At 56.6% G+C, this 16,367-nt stretch overlaps 5 protein-coding genes across 5 annotated transcripts; 3 read left to right on the top strand and 2 right to left on the bottom strand.

Moving 5' to 3' along the window:
• Positions 1 to 471: 471 nt before the first annotated feature.
• MAM_05263 (uncharacterized protein) lies at positions 472 to 4,191 on the top strand (the record flags this gene model as incomplete). Its single annotated transcript, XM_040824061.1, has 1 exon — positions 472 to 4,191. One exon carries the CDS (start codon positions 472 to 474, stop codon positions 4,189 to 4,191), a length of 3,720 nt encoding a protein of 1,239 aa, XP_040677773.1.
• Positions 4,192 to 4,603: 412 nt separating this feature from the next.
• MAM_05264 (phosphoinositide phosphatase) lies at positions 4,604 to 6,883 on the bottom strand (the record flags this gene model as incomplete). The annotated part of the gene is made up of 3 exons (XM_040824062.1): positions 4,604 to 4,774; positions 4,843 to 6,575; positions 6,658 to 6,883. The coding sequence occupies 3 exons, from the start codon at positions 6,881 to 6,883 to the stop codon at positions 4,604 to 4,606; spliced, it is 2,130 nt and encodes a 709-aa protein (XP_040677774.1).
• A 1,445-nt stretch (positions 6,884 to 8,328) lies between these two features.
• Positions 8,329 to 12,442, top strand: MAM_05265 (mitochondrion protein; the record flags this gene model as incomplete). Its single annotated transcript, XM_040824063.1, has 7 exons — positions 8,329 to 8,404; positions 8,468 to 8,487; positions 8,551 to 8,577; positions 8,673 to 8,864; positions 8,961 to 9,284; positions 10,475 to 12,331; positions 12,398 to 12,442. 7 exons carry the CDS (start codon positions 8,329 to 8,331, stop codon positions 12,440 to 12,442), a joined length of 2,541 nt encoding a protein of 846 aa, XP_040677775.1.
• A 565-nt stretch (positions 12,443 to 13,007) lies between these two features.
• Positions 13,008 to 14,459, top strand: MAM_05266 (Folylpolyglutamate synthetase; the record flags this gene model as incomplete). Its single annotated transcript, XM_040824064.1, has 1 exon — positions 13,008 to 14,459. One exon carries the CDS (start codon positions 13,008 to 13,010, stop codon positions 14,457 to 14,459), a length of 1,452 nt encoding a protein of 483 aa, XP_040677776.1.
• Positions 14,460 to 14,563: 104 nt separating this feature from the next.
• MAM_05267 (Folylpolyglutamate synthase) lies at positions 14,564 to 16,240 on the bottom strand (the record flags this gene model as incomplete). Its single annotated transcript, XM_040824065.1, has 4 exons — positions 14,564 to 14,972; positions 15,029 to 15,938; positions 16,012 to 16,147; positions 16,214 to 16,240. The coding sequence occupies 4 exons, from the start codon at positions 16,238 to 16,240 to the stop codon at positions 14,564 to 14,566; spliced, it is 1,482 nt and encodes a 493-aa protein (XP_040677777.1).
• Positions 16,241 to 16,367: the final 127 nt, after the last annotated feature.

Below are 16,367 nucleotides of genomic sequence, written 5' to 3' on the forward strand. Positions count from 1 at the left end.
TTGTCGTCGAGGGCGGTCGATGCGTGAAATCGTCAAGGCACCAGGTACCTACTTGAGCAAGTAAGTACCTACTACTTATTAAGTAGGGTACCTTAGGTACCTGCCTACCAGGTACTCGGAGGTACCCAGTGGCTAACGCACTCGAGTACCTGGGAAAGGGTCGAATTTAGGAGGCAAGTCCACGTCCGCTCCTGCCCCGGCACATGTCGCCCGCGTGCGCATCCACTCTCGAGCACTGCCCGTGCTTCGAGCTCCAAAGGCCGCGTGCGGCTTCGTCACCCAGATTCAGACCCAACAGGCTACTACTATCTACTGTTCTCCTGCTGGCCCTTTGTTCCACCTCGAACCTCGACTACACCAGTGCGCTTCATCTTCCCCTCGGACGCTGAAGATGGTCGTCAGAAGCGCCTGAGCTCCAGCCGCCTGCTTCCTTCACCCGTCCGCTTGAAGCATGTGGCAGACACCAGCGTCATGGCGGGCCACGACGCAACGAGATCGCCGGGCCGCCTCGACTCCCGCTCCGGCCTTCCAGCTCCAGAGAGTCGGGCCGGGTACAGGAATAGCTACGATACGGGAGAGTCGAGCCTCAGCGGCGGTCGGCGCGAACTCGCGGCAGGCTCCAGTCCTTCGCCGAGCGACGCCGGCGGCGGCCTGCAAAACCTTGGCCCGGGTCTCCCGCAGGCAGGACACAACATTCGAGATTATCCGCAAAGGGGGGGGAGCACACGGAGAAGAGCGAAATACAGATCCGGGGGCGGCTTCTTGCTCCACGACTCAATCAGTGGTGACAGGCGGCATGCAAGTCGGGGGTCTGCGAGGGACAGTTCACAATCGAACGGCAAGGCGCCACAGTCACCACGTACACCGCAGTCCTCACGGTCGAATAACGGGAATCTGCGACAACCAGACGAGCGTCCTTCGGGAAGCTCGCGCGATAGGAGTAGCATATCGCCTCAGGGCGCAGAGGGTCGAAGTGGCGGGTCTGCTGACAGGGACGTCGCGAACAAAGGGTCGCGGGAACTTCCGCAGCCACCCTTTTCTTCTGGAGAAGCCCTCGATGATGCTGATTCGACCCGAATCGTGCAAATGGCCTTGAATCTGAGCGAATCTCGACGCATGGCCTCGCGACGGAATGTCCCTCGAAACAGCCCTCCGAGACTCGGCCCATTGCCTCAGGGCACTCCAGGGAGTAACCTCAGACAGCACTTGCAGCAACAACGGAAGTCTTCATACAGTAGTTATCCCCGATATCAAAGGACCCAGTCTCCGAGACCCTCTTTTGGGAAATTCGACTCGAGCTTCGACAGTGGTGGTCATGATTCACACCCTGCATATCATTTCTCCTCCTCGACTTTGGCCAGAGCCCAGAAAGCCAAGGATCATCTGGAGCTGATGGCGCAGTACAGAAGGCTTCTCCATGTTCTGCCCCCTCTAAAGCCTGGGTCTGAGCGGACGGTTTCGAGCCCTCCGGTCTCTCCGGTAGGAAGTAAACCCTTCAAATTCAGCCTTAGGGACAATGCGCCCCTCGGGCGGCAGTACAATCCGCTGCAATACATTCGAAATAGGAAAGTCCGGGCCCGCGAGCGGAAAGTCATCGATGGAGAGAGACAGGGGTTTGGCGACGTGCAGTGTGTTAAACCATGGGTGGACAAAGTGGTTGAGCGAGCGACATCGTTTGCAGCACATCCGGATGAGAACGGGTCTTTCCTGCCCGCTTTTCCTGGAGCGGATGATCCGAATAGCGAACCCTGCCCGGATAACAGCTCAAGGGCAGCAGCTCGAGTGAGGAGGTCGCGGGTGGACTGGTTCATTGAGCCCTGTGATATAGTAGCCGACGCGTACTGGCTGGAACAAGAGAATCATAAGGAACTCATCGAGGACCGTGCCTGGCGCAAAATATTCCCCCCAACCACAAATACTTCACGGCCCCTGTCTCGCGAAACGGCTGTTGATGCCCTCGAGGTCATCCCTCCCTTCTCAATGCAGGACGATGCTGCAGTTGGCCCCCCAGTTTCGAGCATCTCCAAAGTCGACTCAGCAAAGCAAACCATCCAAAACATCAGGGCTTTCCCGCATCGCCATGGTGGCCCGATTCACAATATCCACCGTGATCTTGGGTGGCATCTCAAGGATTCTATTTCCGATATTTCAAGTAGCGAAAACGATACCAAGGTCCCAAAGAGGACGTCTGGCGAGGCAAAAAGAAGTGGTGGCGCCGGCACAATGCTCAAGACGGCCAAAGATCTTCTTCAGGAGCAGATGCTCGAGATGATCACAAAGGACGCGCGCGACGGAGACTTGTCCGATGAGGTTTCTGATCAGGAGCTAGTTGTTCCCCCGACAAGTATCAAGACACCGGAAAAGAGCCCATCGTCACAGCCGCCCAGTCGCCTCCACCGCAGTAGCAAGGGCTCATTGATCGACACAGGCGGTTCCGATAGAAAGCCCGTCCTAGACCGATCCCGCCCGGGCTCTCCACCCCGGCATGTGCCAGGGAGGCTAAGTCTCGACGGCACAGAAACGCCTCGAAATTCTTCAGTCGACCAGGGCTCTTCTCTGCCAACCTCTCCCAGCCTCAAGCCTACCCGGGGGAGCACGGAGCTCGCCCTAGGCACCAACCCTTCCTCAGCATGGAGTCGACCTGGGTCCCCAACGAGGAATCCCATTACCAAGATCAGGCAGATCATTCGTGACAACAAGTCCAGTGAACCGGGGCCAGAGCCAAATGACAGTCATTACGTGTCTGCCGCAGAACCGGGTTCGCCTTTGGAGAGGCCAAATTTGCCTGAGAATCTGCAATCCAGTCCCTCCCGGACGATGGCATCAGAGCCAACACCGTCCGATGCGACCAAAATGCACCGTAGGCCGGGAAACACTCGTCTTCGCGCTGAGGACCAAGGGGCTGGGCTTCGTGGCATGTTCAAAGGCCCGCGAATCGACACCGTTCTTCGGGGTGGTGTTTCCAAGCTAGGCGATATGTTGTGGAAGAGAGACGCGGCGACTGAATTTCAACCCGACAACGAAACTACGGATGATTCGGAGAGCGAGAAGGCTCGCGGTCGGTCTAGGTCATCTACCGGCGTGTCACGAAGACCCTCCAAACGCGCCACTTCAGGTGTTCAAAGTCAGCCGAAGCATTTTCTGGATTCCATGCCTCAGTTCAGCAACATGCAAGACCCTAACCACGCACACAGCACGGATATCAGCAGAAGTGATTTGGGCCACTCAGGTTCTACGAATCGTAGCCGGCAGCAGTCTCGAATTGACACGCTGCGTCCGCCTCGTTTTGATCCTCGAAGCGCGTCCTCCTCCTCTGCTCTGCTCGGAGGCCGGTCTGCCAGGGCAGGTGATTCCGACACCTTGGGATCGAAGTCGCGACAAGGCAGTGCGCCAGAAGGCGCCGGGGACGCAGGCAGCCGTTTGAAATGTACGCCTGGCTCGTCCAGACCAGAAGATGACGGCCGCTCGTTCAGGAGTCGACACTGGTCCATCGCGGACAAAGCCTGCACGCCCACAGAGCAGACTCGGCTCACTCGTCGCGAGATTGCCCGCATGCGAGCGCTACTTCTCAGTACCGGCGTCAAGGCAATGGAGATTAACCGCCGGGCACAGGAAGCACCCGGGCCCTTGTGCCCAGACGGCTCAGCAGCCGCGGGTCCATCGTCAGGCAAGAGCCGCGCAAACATGGCATGGGCGGACATGGCCAAGATCTGCCCCAGGGTAGTCCAGCAAAGCGGCCGGGAAACCACACACCACGAACTCTACGCACTGGCGGGCCGCGCCCTCGGCACAGCCATCCAAAACTCTGGCCGACAGTGGCAGGCCTCTGCTGATCAGTTCGCCCACCGAACAAGCCCTCGGCTCCAGAACCGCATCGGTGACGTTCGGTCCAGCATTGCCGACAATCTCTCCGAACGAAGCCGTCAGGCGGCTGATTTGGCAGACGAGACGAATCGTGACCTGGCACTCGGTCAGCCCCTCAAAGTCAAAATCGTGGTAGACATTATCGAGAAGATGCTCCGCCGACGAAGACGGCGTCTACGATGGATCAGGCGAGCGCTCTGGTTGACCGTGGAGTGGATCCTCGTCGGGTTCATGTGGTACGTGTGGTTCATGGTCATGATACTCCGAGTGTTCCTGGGCATGGGCAAGGGCGTGTGGAATGGTGTCCGATGGCTTTTGTGGCTCTAATCGTCTTTTCGTCGACGTTGGATGATAATCAACCGTGTGCTCGTGCTGTTTCCACGCATGCGTCAAGGCATAATTCTTTCCTAGTATCGAGGTCGTAATTTGATACCCCGGTGTATTTCCCTCGCCTTTTTTTTTATATACTTGGTGCTTGCATAGCCGGTAGATTGAGCATGAGCGAGCTTCTGAAAACAGACAAGAGTAACTAACTTGACATGTCGGTTTGTAATTTCAAAAGGCGGTGCTGGTATCGACATGCTGCGTCGTGTGGTCTGCAGGGCACGTAGGTGACCTTCTGCTCATTTTGAAACAATGCCCAAGATGGCTGTCAACTCAAGGTCAAGAAGAATTAATGAAACACGGGCCCTGATTCCTTTGACTGATTAAAACACGCACAAGGCGCAGGCATCTACTTCTACTCAATCCTCTTCTTGCCCTCCTCCGCATTAAGATATCTCGCCGTGCTGAGACCCCTCTCGTGGCGGGCGACAAATGTGCCAATGATGGCGTCTTTGCGCGCTTTGTTGTAGTGCTCTGTGTAGCCGTCGACGGCGAAGGGACGGGGATTCAGACGCGGCCAATTGACCTGGGTCGTGTCAGCAAAGGGTGTATACACGGAAAATTTGAGATTGAAGGACGGGTTTCATTGCGTACGTAGAGCATGCCATGGGTCCAGACAAAGTGGAAGCACCACGCTGCGACAGCACTCCAGAACAGAATGAAGAGTCGCATGGGGAGGGCCTTGGCATCCGGCGCTCGCTTTGTGACCATGGCGACAAGGACGATGAAAATACTAAAGGCGAGCACGTAGGGGATGGCCTGGATGAGAGTAGGCCGCCTGTCGACGAAGATGAGGCTGGTAGCCATGTTGGTGGCGCTGGGATCGTAGGCGCCGAGGAAAAGATCAAACGAATCTTGACGAGGTCCGTCGCGGAAGTTGTTGAGGAAGTATCTGGTGAGGCCGATGCGGCCGTCCTGCATGGCTCCCAGCTTGGTTCGCTTTCCTGTGCGAGTGACATCTGTCTTCATGGCGCCGGTGCCGGAATACGCGGTGGAAACGACGTCGGCGTTGTCAGCCCAGATGTTGCGGAAGACGACCTCGAAAGCTGGATCTTGGTCGCGAAACTGAGCGCCGCGTGGCATCAGACCCAGCTCCTCGAAGATGCGGTTGAGGGTGTAGCGGCCAAAGATGCTCTGCACGACGTTGGTCCGATCCAAGCAATCCATGCAGTTGGTACGCATGACACTGGTCTGGAGGCTGCGTGCGTCAACCTTGCCGTCCACGCTGGCGGGCATGTCGACGCCCCGGAAGTAGCCCTGGGTTATCAACTCCTCGCGCAGCCTTTCTGTGATGGCGTACGCTCTGTGCATCTTCATGCCCTTTGTTTCGGCGTGGTAGTCGAAGTAGACGTAGTGCAGACGGTCAAATTCCTGGTTTGTTGATCCGGGTTGGATGGTGTGGAACTTCTCGTCGGTGAGTGTGTCGGCTTCACGACGCTCTTTGGGCGTCGTGACAAGGGAGCGAAACATTTGCTCATATGAGTCCTTGACTTTGCATTCTCTGCCTTTGGAGTTGACCAGGTTGACAAGGTAATTGTCGCCATAGATGCGAATCTGCTCGTCAAAATGCTTCCTCGAAGCGGCTAGCGCAGCTTCCGTGCCGCGGACCTGGATCTTTGGCGTGTACTTGAGGCTGTTGATTTCGGACCAGTAGGTAGGAACGCTGCCACGAGTCTGCACGTAGGACATGATTTGCATTTCCTGACCAGGGCCGCTGCCAAGCTTGCCGCTCTGCATATCGCTGCTGCCGACGTAGCCTCCTAAGCCCGAACTACTGTCGTTGAGGACAATTACTTGCTCCGTCTCGTTGTAATTAGCAGCATTGCCATCCTCGTCCAGACCTCTGGTGAAGTATCGGGTTCCGCCACGATATCTTGACCGGCGAGAAATAATAATGATTGTCAGGGGAGTGTCCTTGAATTTGGTGGGCTTGATCTCAAGCATGCCGAAGATGCAGGGGAGGATGTATGGGTCAATGGCGGTCTGCTTTCCTGGTTGGCTTCTGGAGCCTCGGGTACGGAAGTCCATCATGTCTGACTGGAGGTGCTTGTTGAAGAAGAATCGATCGTCAGCTCGCATCCAGAGGGGGCTGGCGATATCGGCTTGCGACTGGCGCTGGAACGAATTGGTCAGGTCGATTGAGTACGAAAAGTACATTGGTCCCCGTTGAAGGAAGCTGTCGAGAAGGCTGATGAAGGTATCCTCGTCGGGATCGTGGATCTGGCGTTCACGCATGGGAAGGATCTCCGCGGCGACAAGCTTGTACACCATGTGGCCCTTGAGGCGGCCCACGGGTTGAGCCTTGTTGACAACGATGACATATCTGTCTGTATCCATTTCGCGGTTAGCAGTGCGAGGCTTTGACTTGCCGTGAAGCGTCAAGGGGCAAAGCATAGGAGAGTAACATACCGAGTCTCAGCTGGATGATGCCGAGGATGCCGGCGATGCTCGACACTCGAGTCGCCCGCTTGGCAGCTTGCGGGCTAGAGTCGCTGAGGCGTATATCACCAGCGGGACGGTCAATTACCAGCGCAGGTACGTCTGGAGATGATGGCGAGGTGAACGTATAGGCATCGCTGGTAACCCTGAGGTTGATGTCCCGGAAGGGGAACTTGGGCGTTGCGAGGGGTGGCATCGCTGGCAAGCTGTCCCAACCACAGAGCACAACGAAAGGCGTAGAAAGTAGGGTTTCTGTGTAGGACTCCGGTGCTGGACTTGATGAGCGGTTGAGCAGTCGTGGCCAGACGGAACAAGAGCAAGCGGAAAGCTGGGATTCGGATATTTGCTTGGGAATCGGGATGGCAGGCAGAGACAGGCATGTGGTGGACACTGGACAGGTTGAAGGGACCTCGGGAGGTACCCGGGGACCCTGGGTGCCTGCGCGCCCCACCAAGTACTTAAGTAGTCTGGGGCCCGTGGTCGACGCTACTTAAGTACCTAGGTACCTACTTACTTCTTAAGAAAGTACTTACCTAGGTACTTAGGCAGGCACTTCCTCCAAGTGCGTAGTGGAGTAGCCCCGTCCAAGCAAGTTGCCATGTGCAGAGCCTGTAGCTGCGTCCCTAAGTACTTGCTTACTTAAGACTGTGTACGTCAGCACTTGAGAGAAGCAACGGCACGAGCAATATGAAATACCTAACTTATTTAAGTACTTGAGTGCACATCGACAATAGGCCTGGGACTGGTATCTACTGAAGTACTTAGGTATTTAGTACTTTGGCAGGCACTTGGCCTACTGGCGCGGGCGGGGCGTATTGTGAAAATTGTCCTCGGCGTCATCGGTCATTACAAGACAGCTCATGAAAAGTTTCATTTCTCCATGACAAGATTTGCCACTGTTTGGAAGCAATGCGGTCCTCAGGAACAGGGGCCGCGCAGGTACCTCACTTCCCAAGTACCTCAAGTACCAGACCGAGGAACGCAAATCCCACTGCACACGTCCATAGCAGGGTGGTATCAGCAAGTAACTATGCTTGGACCGCCACGACATTCCACAGTGGGTGAAATGGCCTGCAACAAGTTCTAATTCCATTGCCGGCACCGCGCTGACGTCAATTTTTGGTGTTTGGCGTCCAGACATAAACCGGCGGATGGGGGCCGGGGGTGCCGGGTAGGCTGGTCTCAGACCTAAGTCGAGTACTTTCGAGGTACCTAGAGGCTTGGTTGGCGTTTCGGGTGTTCACGCTGTACCTGCCATGTCGACGCAACCGGACATCGGAGCCCAAGTACTAGGTCGGCTGGCTGGCTGTCGGACCTTCTCCCTCTTACTCCGTACTGGTGTGTTCTGGTTCTGTCCTGTCATGCAGCCCACCACCATCACGCTTCACAACCTACATCTGTCTGCGTTGCGTCGGCTTTCCACCTGCTCGACTGCTCGATCCTGCGCGTCTTCCGATTCCGCTGCTACTTGCCTCACATTCCGAACGTTCGGGACATATCACCTGTCAAATCAAGACCCAAGACCCAAGACCATCCGTCGCTGAGCCGCCATCACATCGCATCATCTTGAAGACCGCCGCCTTCCACCTCAACTCTGCCAACCGACGTCTCCAACTCGCTAGCCAGCCAGTCGCCGCAACCATGTCATCCCGAGGCCCTCCCGCTGGCGCCCGCGGCATGAACAACCGCTTTGCTCAGTTCAAGCTCGTTCTTCTTGGTACGAACCCCAACCCGATGATCCCGTCTCACTTGGCCCCCCTGCTAATATCGTGTCTCTTAGGTGAATCCGCCGTCGGAAAGGTGAGCACCAACGCATCATGTGCTGCGTAGGCGTTGTTGTGATTGCTAACATGACACCTGCAGAGCTCAATAGTCCTGCGGTTCGTCAAGGTAAAATAGAATCTATTCTCCCGGCTCCGCCATCATAACTAGAAGCTAAAACCTGTCATGCATAAACTGTTCCGCTTCGCTGACTTAGTCTGCAGGATCAGTTTGACTCTTTCAGGGAGTCCACCATCGGCGCCGCATTCCTGACACAAACCATATCCCTCGACGAGAACACCACGGTCAAGTTCGAAATTTGGGATACTGCTGGACAGGAGCGCTACAAGTCCCTCGCCCCCATGTACTACCGCAACGCAAACTGCGCCGTTGTCGTCTACGATATTACACAATCCGTACGTCATCTATCAGTCCTCCTTCTGTCACCACAATTCCTCGCTATGCCATGTTTCTGTCAGGCGTAATCGTATTGATAACACTGGTGTGTGTAGTCATCACTAGACAAGGCCAAGGCTTGGATCAAGGAACTTCAGCGTCAGGCCAAGGAGGATATCATCATCGCCCTTGCTGGAAACAAGCTTGATTTGGTTACAGAACAACCCGATAAACGTGCCATTCCCACCGCCGACGCGGAGGCCTACGCCAGAGAGGCCGGTCTTTTGTTCTTCGAAACCTCAGCAAAGACGGCCGAGAACATCCGCGAACTATTCACTGCCATTGCCAAGAAGCTTCCTATAGATCAAGCTGGGGCTCGACATGCTCGTCCCGGTCAGCGACCTGGCGTCAGTCTGGCTCCTGAAAACGCAAACACCAACGTGAGCGGGCCATGCAGCTGTTGATTGTTTTAGGATTTCTCATTTGCCGACTGGGGCCGGCTAGACGTGCGGGGTTTACACGAGTTGGAAGGAGACGTCGCCAAACAAATGGCCATTGGTCGCAGTCAGATTCCCATTGGCATGGAGAGAATAGTACGGTACTGACAGTGGCGGTTGGGTTGAGCCTTTTTCTTGTGCCTGGCAAGCTTAAGAAAGTTGTATCTTCGTCTTGGAGTCTTGGTTTGTTTTTGAAGGGGTGCTTTCAGAGACACTTTTCACGCTTGGTTCTCGTTTTTGCCTCTGCCTAATATCATATCATATACAGACACGCACAATCTTGTATCTGTGCTGTCCCTGGGCCGTCCCACAGCCTTGCATCCCTTTGCCTCGTTGCCATCAGAGAGTATTGGTGGATCAGCAGTGGACAGTTTCCTTCTGCTGGAACATCAGATAGTTTCTACATGTATCCAAAGTCAGTCAAATAGAATCCTCCCCATCAGATGAAACTCAGCCAGATATGAAGGTTGGCAGAAGTCCATTCTGCAGCCCGGAGCTTGATGCTCAGGTGCATGAGACAGTTGATTACGCGTTCAACATTTAATTTGATTTATCGCTGGGGATAACTGCCATGCACTTCAGCTAGGTGAGGTAATACTGTTGGGAGCAACGGTTCGATGCCGCACGATGATCGCCCACTTGCAACATGATTGAATCTTGTAGATTTCCATCCTTGTAACGCTGTTTTCAATTAGTCTACATCTCTTTGTGCGAATGAACGTCTTCAAGTCAAGAGTTTTGAGGCGCAAACAATGTCAAGTTTGAGTATAGATATACGTGCTATATCCTCATGTGACAGCATCCCTTGCCTTTTTTTTTTGCCGAACTTTAACCTAGCGTACATCGGTCCTTCGCAACTCCAGACCATCACACAGTCCATCATCACCATCGTCGCCATCACCACGTGCCCTGCTGGCCTACATCCTTCCTCATGCTGCTATCATCGCTTCGGTCAGCGGGGGCCCTTGGCGGCAAGCCTATTGTGGCCGTTGCCGGTCGCCAATGGCCCAATGTGGCCTCGCGACGAGCCGGTTTGCTCGGAGCTGTACGAATTGAATCCCCTCAGCATGCGCAGCGATGCAAACCCCATGACTCGGAAAATCAATGGCGGCTGACACCAATTGGCCCTTTAGAGATCTTTCGCCGATGCTAGGAAGCCAGATGCCGACATTCCCAAGCCTCCTGTGATGCCGACATCTGAGACCCTGAGCTCCGAAAGAAGCCCACCTCCATCAGCTGCCGAAGTTGTTGATGCAAATATCCCGAAAGCCGACCAAGTCCCCTTGACGCCTCCTCACCCTACTCGTCCTCCTAATCACACTCCTACTCCTCCTCCCCCGACTGGGGCTGCCAAGCCTGCCACCAAGACTCCTCCGCCGCCTCCCCCGAAGAAGAGCTTTTCACAGAGACTACGAAACTTCGTCTTCACATTGATGATTGTCAGCGCTGTTGGTTTTGCTGGCGGTGTTTGGTACTCGCGAATCAACGATAATTTCCATGACTTTTTCACCGAGTACATTCCGTACGGAGAGCAGGCTGTGCTTTACCTTGAGGAGCTCGAGTTCAGGAGGAGGTTTCCCAACGCCGTGAGCCACGACTCCCGACCCCGCGAAACCGGCAAGCAAGTCAAGATTCCCGCACAAAGCGGCGCTTCTTGGAGGGTGGCTGAAAGCTCCGACGCCTCTACTCGCCATTCAAGTGCCTCTCCTGCTGCCACGAACCCCGTGACGAAGCAGCCAGAGAACAAGAATGAGGCAGAGAGGACGTCATCTAACCCCGTCCTTGCGCAATCCAAGCCAGCCGAAAGGGCAACGCCCAAGGTTGTTCACGATGAGCCTAGCGCCAGCTCACCCCAGTCATCTCCAAAGCAATTCAAGGCGCCTGAAGTTAACGAGCCGTCTCGATTCCCGCCTCTTGAGCCCATTGATTTGATGAAGCTCCCTGACGCCAAGGATCCCATCGTCCGAGATCTTGTGCACATGCTCAACGACCTAATTTTGGTTGTGAATGCTGACGGTGCCCACGGTCGCTACTCCACCACCATTGACAAGGCTAAAAGCGAGATTCTCCGCATCGGCAGCCGTCTCCAGGATTTGAAGGAGGGCACTGAGAAGAAGGCGGCTGGCCTGGTCAAGGCTTCAATCGAGGAGTTTGACAGCGCCGCCACTGAGCTCATCAAGCGCGTTGAGAACACCATGTTGTCTCAGGAGATTGAGTGGCGCCGTGAGTTTGAGGAAGAAATGAAATCTGTCCGCGACAGCTACGATGAACGGATTCAGCTGTTGATGGAACGAGAGAAGAAGCTCAACGAGGAGAAACTGCGGAACCAGCTGTTGGAGCAGGCTTTGGCTCTTAAGAAGGAATTCGTGCAGGAGGTCAAGGACCGTGTGGAGAATGAGAGAGAAGGTCGTCTCGGCAAGCTCGCGGACCTGAGCTCGGCAGTCTCCGACCTGGAGAAGCTCGCAGTTGGCTGGAACGGTGTCGTTGACGCCAATCTCAAGACTCAGCAGCTCCACGTTGCTGTCGAAGCCGTTCGTGCCCGTCTGGAGAAGGCCACTCACCCCGAGCCATTTATCCGAGAGCTGATTGCTCTGAAGGAGATTGCCGGCGACGACGCCGTGGTCGACGCTGCCATTGCTTCTCTCAACCCGCTCGCTTATCAGCATGGTGTTTCCCCTCCGTCTCTGCTGGTGGACAGATTCCGTCGCGTCGCAGCCGAGGTCAGGAAAGCCTCTCTTCTGCCTGATGACGCGGGTGTTGCAAGCCACGCCTCCGGCTGGATCCTCAGCCACGTCCTGTTCAAGAAGAAGGGACTTGCCGAGGGCAACGATGTCGAGAGCATTCTAACACGCACACAAACATATCTAGAAGAGGGCGACTTGGATTCAGCGGCGCGAGAAATGAACAGCCTGCGAGGATGGGCCAAGACGCTCAGCAAAGATTGGTTGGGGGAGGTGCGCAAAGTCTTGGAAGTTCAGCAGGCACTTGACGTAAGTACACTCACATGTCACGCTGACTTTGAAATGCCCGTCAGCAATGCTAACAACGATGTCAAGGTTATTGCCACCGAGGCTAGACTCCAGAGCTTAAGGGTAGATTAATTACTCGTTTTCTTTGTCCTGCATATAGGTGGATGGGCCGTAGAAACAGACTGTCGCAGACTCGCGCACTAGACATGAATAGACACGGGAAGCGATCTCAGAGGCTCCTGTACACGTCTCGACTCATAGGAGCTCCGATGATGGCCCAAGGTGAAGTATGGCGGCGTCGGGCGTCGGCATGCGTCGTGCCAAGACCCACAATGCGAATGCGAATGGGAACAAGTTCACGTCTTTGTCTCTGGGCCTTAGGCGCAGCAGCCTGCGAGTTGCACGTTGCATCGGCGGGGTTTGACGCGGCGGTCGTTGCACGCGTCGGCATCATGTATCCATGTATCCGTGATTTTTGTCTTCACGGCGACTCGTCCGGCCGGGAGACGAACACGTGAGCCCCCGCTCCGCCGTCTCGCCTCACCTGCCCACCACGATTCGCCATCGCGACGTCACGATCCACCACGGTCAACGACCAATGGCCACAGCCACACGCCGTCTGGCATCTTTCCATCCGTGCCCGCGCCGGCCAACGACGCCGTCCACGGCTCTCCGCTTGCCCAACGGCTACCGATCCATGAGCGCCGTCGTGTCCCGCAGCTACCCCGACGCCCTCCGGAAGCTCGCCGAGCTCCAGTCAAACAGGGCCGTGACGCAGCTCTTCGGCAGCGCTCCCGGGCACACCAACACCAAGGCCCGGGACCTGCACGCCGCCGCCATCCCAGAGGTCATCCGATGGCTGGGCCGAGCGGGCTACTCGCCCGACGACCTCGCCCGCATGCGTCACATCCACGTCGCGGGCACAAAGGGCAAGGGCTCCGTCTGCGCGTACGCGACGTCGCTGCTGCGCCGGCACGCCCACGCCCACGGCCCAGTGGGCACCTACACGAGCCCGCACCTCGTCAGCCCCCGGGAGAGAATCGCCATCGACGGCGAGCCCATCTCCCAGGAGCGCTTTGCGGCGGCCTTTTTCGACCTCTGGGACCGCTTCACCGACGCGGCGAGGAGGGAGGGCGAGGACGCCGCCGCCGCCGAGGGGCCGCGCTGCAAACCCTTCTTCTTCAGGTTCCTCACCATCATGGCGTGGCACGTCTTCCTGCGGGAGGGCGTGAGGAGCGTCGTCATGGAGTGCGGCATCGGCGGGGAGTACGACGCGACCAACGTCCTGCCCGCGAGGGCCGTCTCCGCGGCCGTCATCTCGCAGCTGGCCGTGGATCATGTCGCCATGCTGGGGGACACGGTTGAGCAGATTGCGTGGCACAAGGCGGGCATATTCAAGGCCGGCGTGAGGGCCTTTACGGCGAGGGCCGAGCCGAGCGTGATGATGGTGCTGAGGGAGAGGGCGGCCGACAAGGGCGCCACGCTCGTTGAGCTCGATCCCGGGGACGTCGAGGCCTGGGGTGGGGTCGACGGGCGTCTGAAGGGCCGGTTCCAGAAGATGAACCAGGCCTTGGCCGTGCTGGCTGTGAGGGAACATTTGGGCGTGGGCGACGGCGGCCGAGGGTTGCGAGACCTGCCGGATGACGTGGTCGGCGGGTTGAGGGAGGCTACGCTGAGGGGACGCTGTGAGGTCCTCCGCCACGGAGGACGGACCTGGCTGCTCGACGGGGCGCACACGAGGGAGAGTCTGCGCGAGGTGGCCAGGTGGTTGCGTGACAGTGTTGAGGACGGCCAGGGCGCGGTGCTGGTGTTTAACCAGCAAGAGAGGCGCGCGGACGAGTTGCTGGCTGGCTTTGTGCACGAGGTCGGTCAGGTCGTCGGGCGGGACGTGTTCAAGGCTGCCGTGTTTACGAGGAACGAGCCGAAGGGGGCCGGAGATGGAGATGTGAGCGTGCAGGAGGGCGCTGCCAAGACCATGAGGGACCTTGTGCCCGCCTGCGACACGGCTGTGTTTGACAACGTGGAGGATGCGGTCCTACATGCCAGGAACCTTGTGCGTCGCATGGGAAACGCCAAGGTACTGGTGACGGGGAGCATGCACCTCGTCGGTGGTGTGTTGCGGGTTCTTGAACCCGACGGTCAGTTGTAGACAACGCCTTCCCATCATCTCTAGTACGACCGTTTTTGCAAAATGACACAGAGTCCACGTATTGGCAACCAACCCTGTCAAGACGCCGAAAAGGAGCACGAAAATCACAAGGCGTCAGCCTTGTCCAACATTCCCAACGCACCGCCTACCAGATGCAAACTCCCCGTAACGTACGCCACCGCCTTGGTCCCTTCACCTTCACCCACGCGTCTCGCATAATCCAACGCCTCCTCAATGGTAGGCATCACAACAACCTTGGCACCTGGGTCAATCTCGCTCCACTTCTCCGCAAAGCGTTTCTGCACAGACAGCGCCTCAATCTCCTTGAAGTCGACGCCGCGGTTAACAAAGTCCCGCTTGTAACCCGTTTTGGCGTACGTCACGTTTGTGCAGAAGACCACGTAGTCAAAGGACGGGAGGGAACCACGTGATGTTGCCTTTTGAAGCGGCGTGAGGAAGTCGACTGCTTCAGTGCGCCCTTGCTGGTTGAATATCATGACGCGCGGGCCGGGGCTGGAGGTCTCCTGTTAGCTTGGTGATGACGAGGGATGCTTGACATGGCACGATACATGCGCGCACCAAAGGAAACTTGCCTGTTTGAAGTTTCGTCGGAGAACCATTTGGCCGACATTTTCAAACTGTCAGCTGTGTGGGCGCCGTCGACGAACCATGTTACGCTTTCTTCGTCTTTTACTTCGCACCGGCCGCGGAATACCGTCTCTTGCAAGCCATTGGCGAATTCCTTGGGCAAGGACGTCTTGGTGTCCCCGACATGGACATGCAGCTTCCGCAATGCTGATTCTGCCAGAGCAATTGCCAGAGTAGCGTTCTTCTTCTGAAACAAGGCATCGGGTCGAATCTTGACTCCAGCCAGCCTCTCATCCACGCTCAGCACCTTCAGGTCCACGCTCTTCTCCTTGGCTCGGGCCTGCAAGACTCTTGCGGCAGAGGGGTCCTGCTCAACCGTGAAAGCCGGACTGCCCATCTTCATGATTCCCGCCTTGTGCCAGGCAATCTTGTCCACGGTATCCCCCAGCACAAAAACATGGTCGATGCCGAGGGTGCTGATTCCCGAAGCAACGGGCCGCTCGACAATATTTGTAGCGTCGAACTCTCCTCCTATGCCCGTCTCGTATACCGCACAGTCGACGCCTTCTTGCAAGAAGGCATGCCAGCTCATGAGTGTGAGGTACCGGGCGTACTGGGGTCGGGAGCCGGGAGCCGGGCCATCGGGGCATGCGTTGGACTCGCCCAGGCGATCCCATACCTGGAAAAAGTACTTGGTGAAGAGTTCTTCCGATATGGGCGCCGAGTTTATCCTGATGCGTTCCCGGACGGCAATGAGATGGGGGGAGATGAAGAGCCCGGTCCTTCTGGGCGTGGACTTGCTGCGTCGGTATTGGGAGAGAATGGATTCAACAAAGGCGCAAGTGCTACCTTTGCCTTTTGTCCCTGCTACATGGACTATGTTGAGACGATCTAGGTCGGCGGGCTGGTCGGCCATCGGTTAGTCATGTAGTTGCCGTGTTGACGTTGTATAAGGCAAGTGCACATGCCGTGTATCCTATCCGGGCGAGATACGCCCTCATCTCAAAAATAGACGACACATCGGGTTTTATGCCCAGTTTGCGGCGCTCTTCAATTACCGCGTAAGGTGTTTGCAGTGAGTTGAGAGCATCAATCGCGTCCTAGGGACCCGGAAGTTAGACTCGGCTCAGTGGGCTTGAGACTCGAGAGGCAGCGAGTTCACTCACACTGTAGGTTCTGTTCGCCGTTGCCATGGTGCACAGGCTGACGCTTCGTGCTATGAGACGTTGTATGGCGACGATGGGCCTTCTCGACACATTCTGCATCGATTTGGTTGATCTTGTTGACGCCTCTGCGAATGGACGGCCTGTGGGTGAAACA

This window comes from Metarhizium album (genome assembly GCF_000804445.1).
Source record: "Metarhizium album ARSEF 1941 chromosome Unknown scaffold_13, whole genome shotgun sequence".
Lineage (NCBI taxonomy): Eukaryota > Fungi > Ascomycota > Sordariomycetes > Hypocreales > Clavicipitaceae > Metarhizium > Metarhizium album.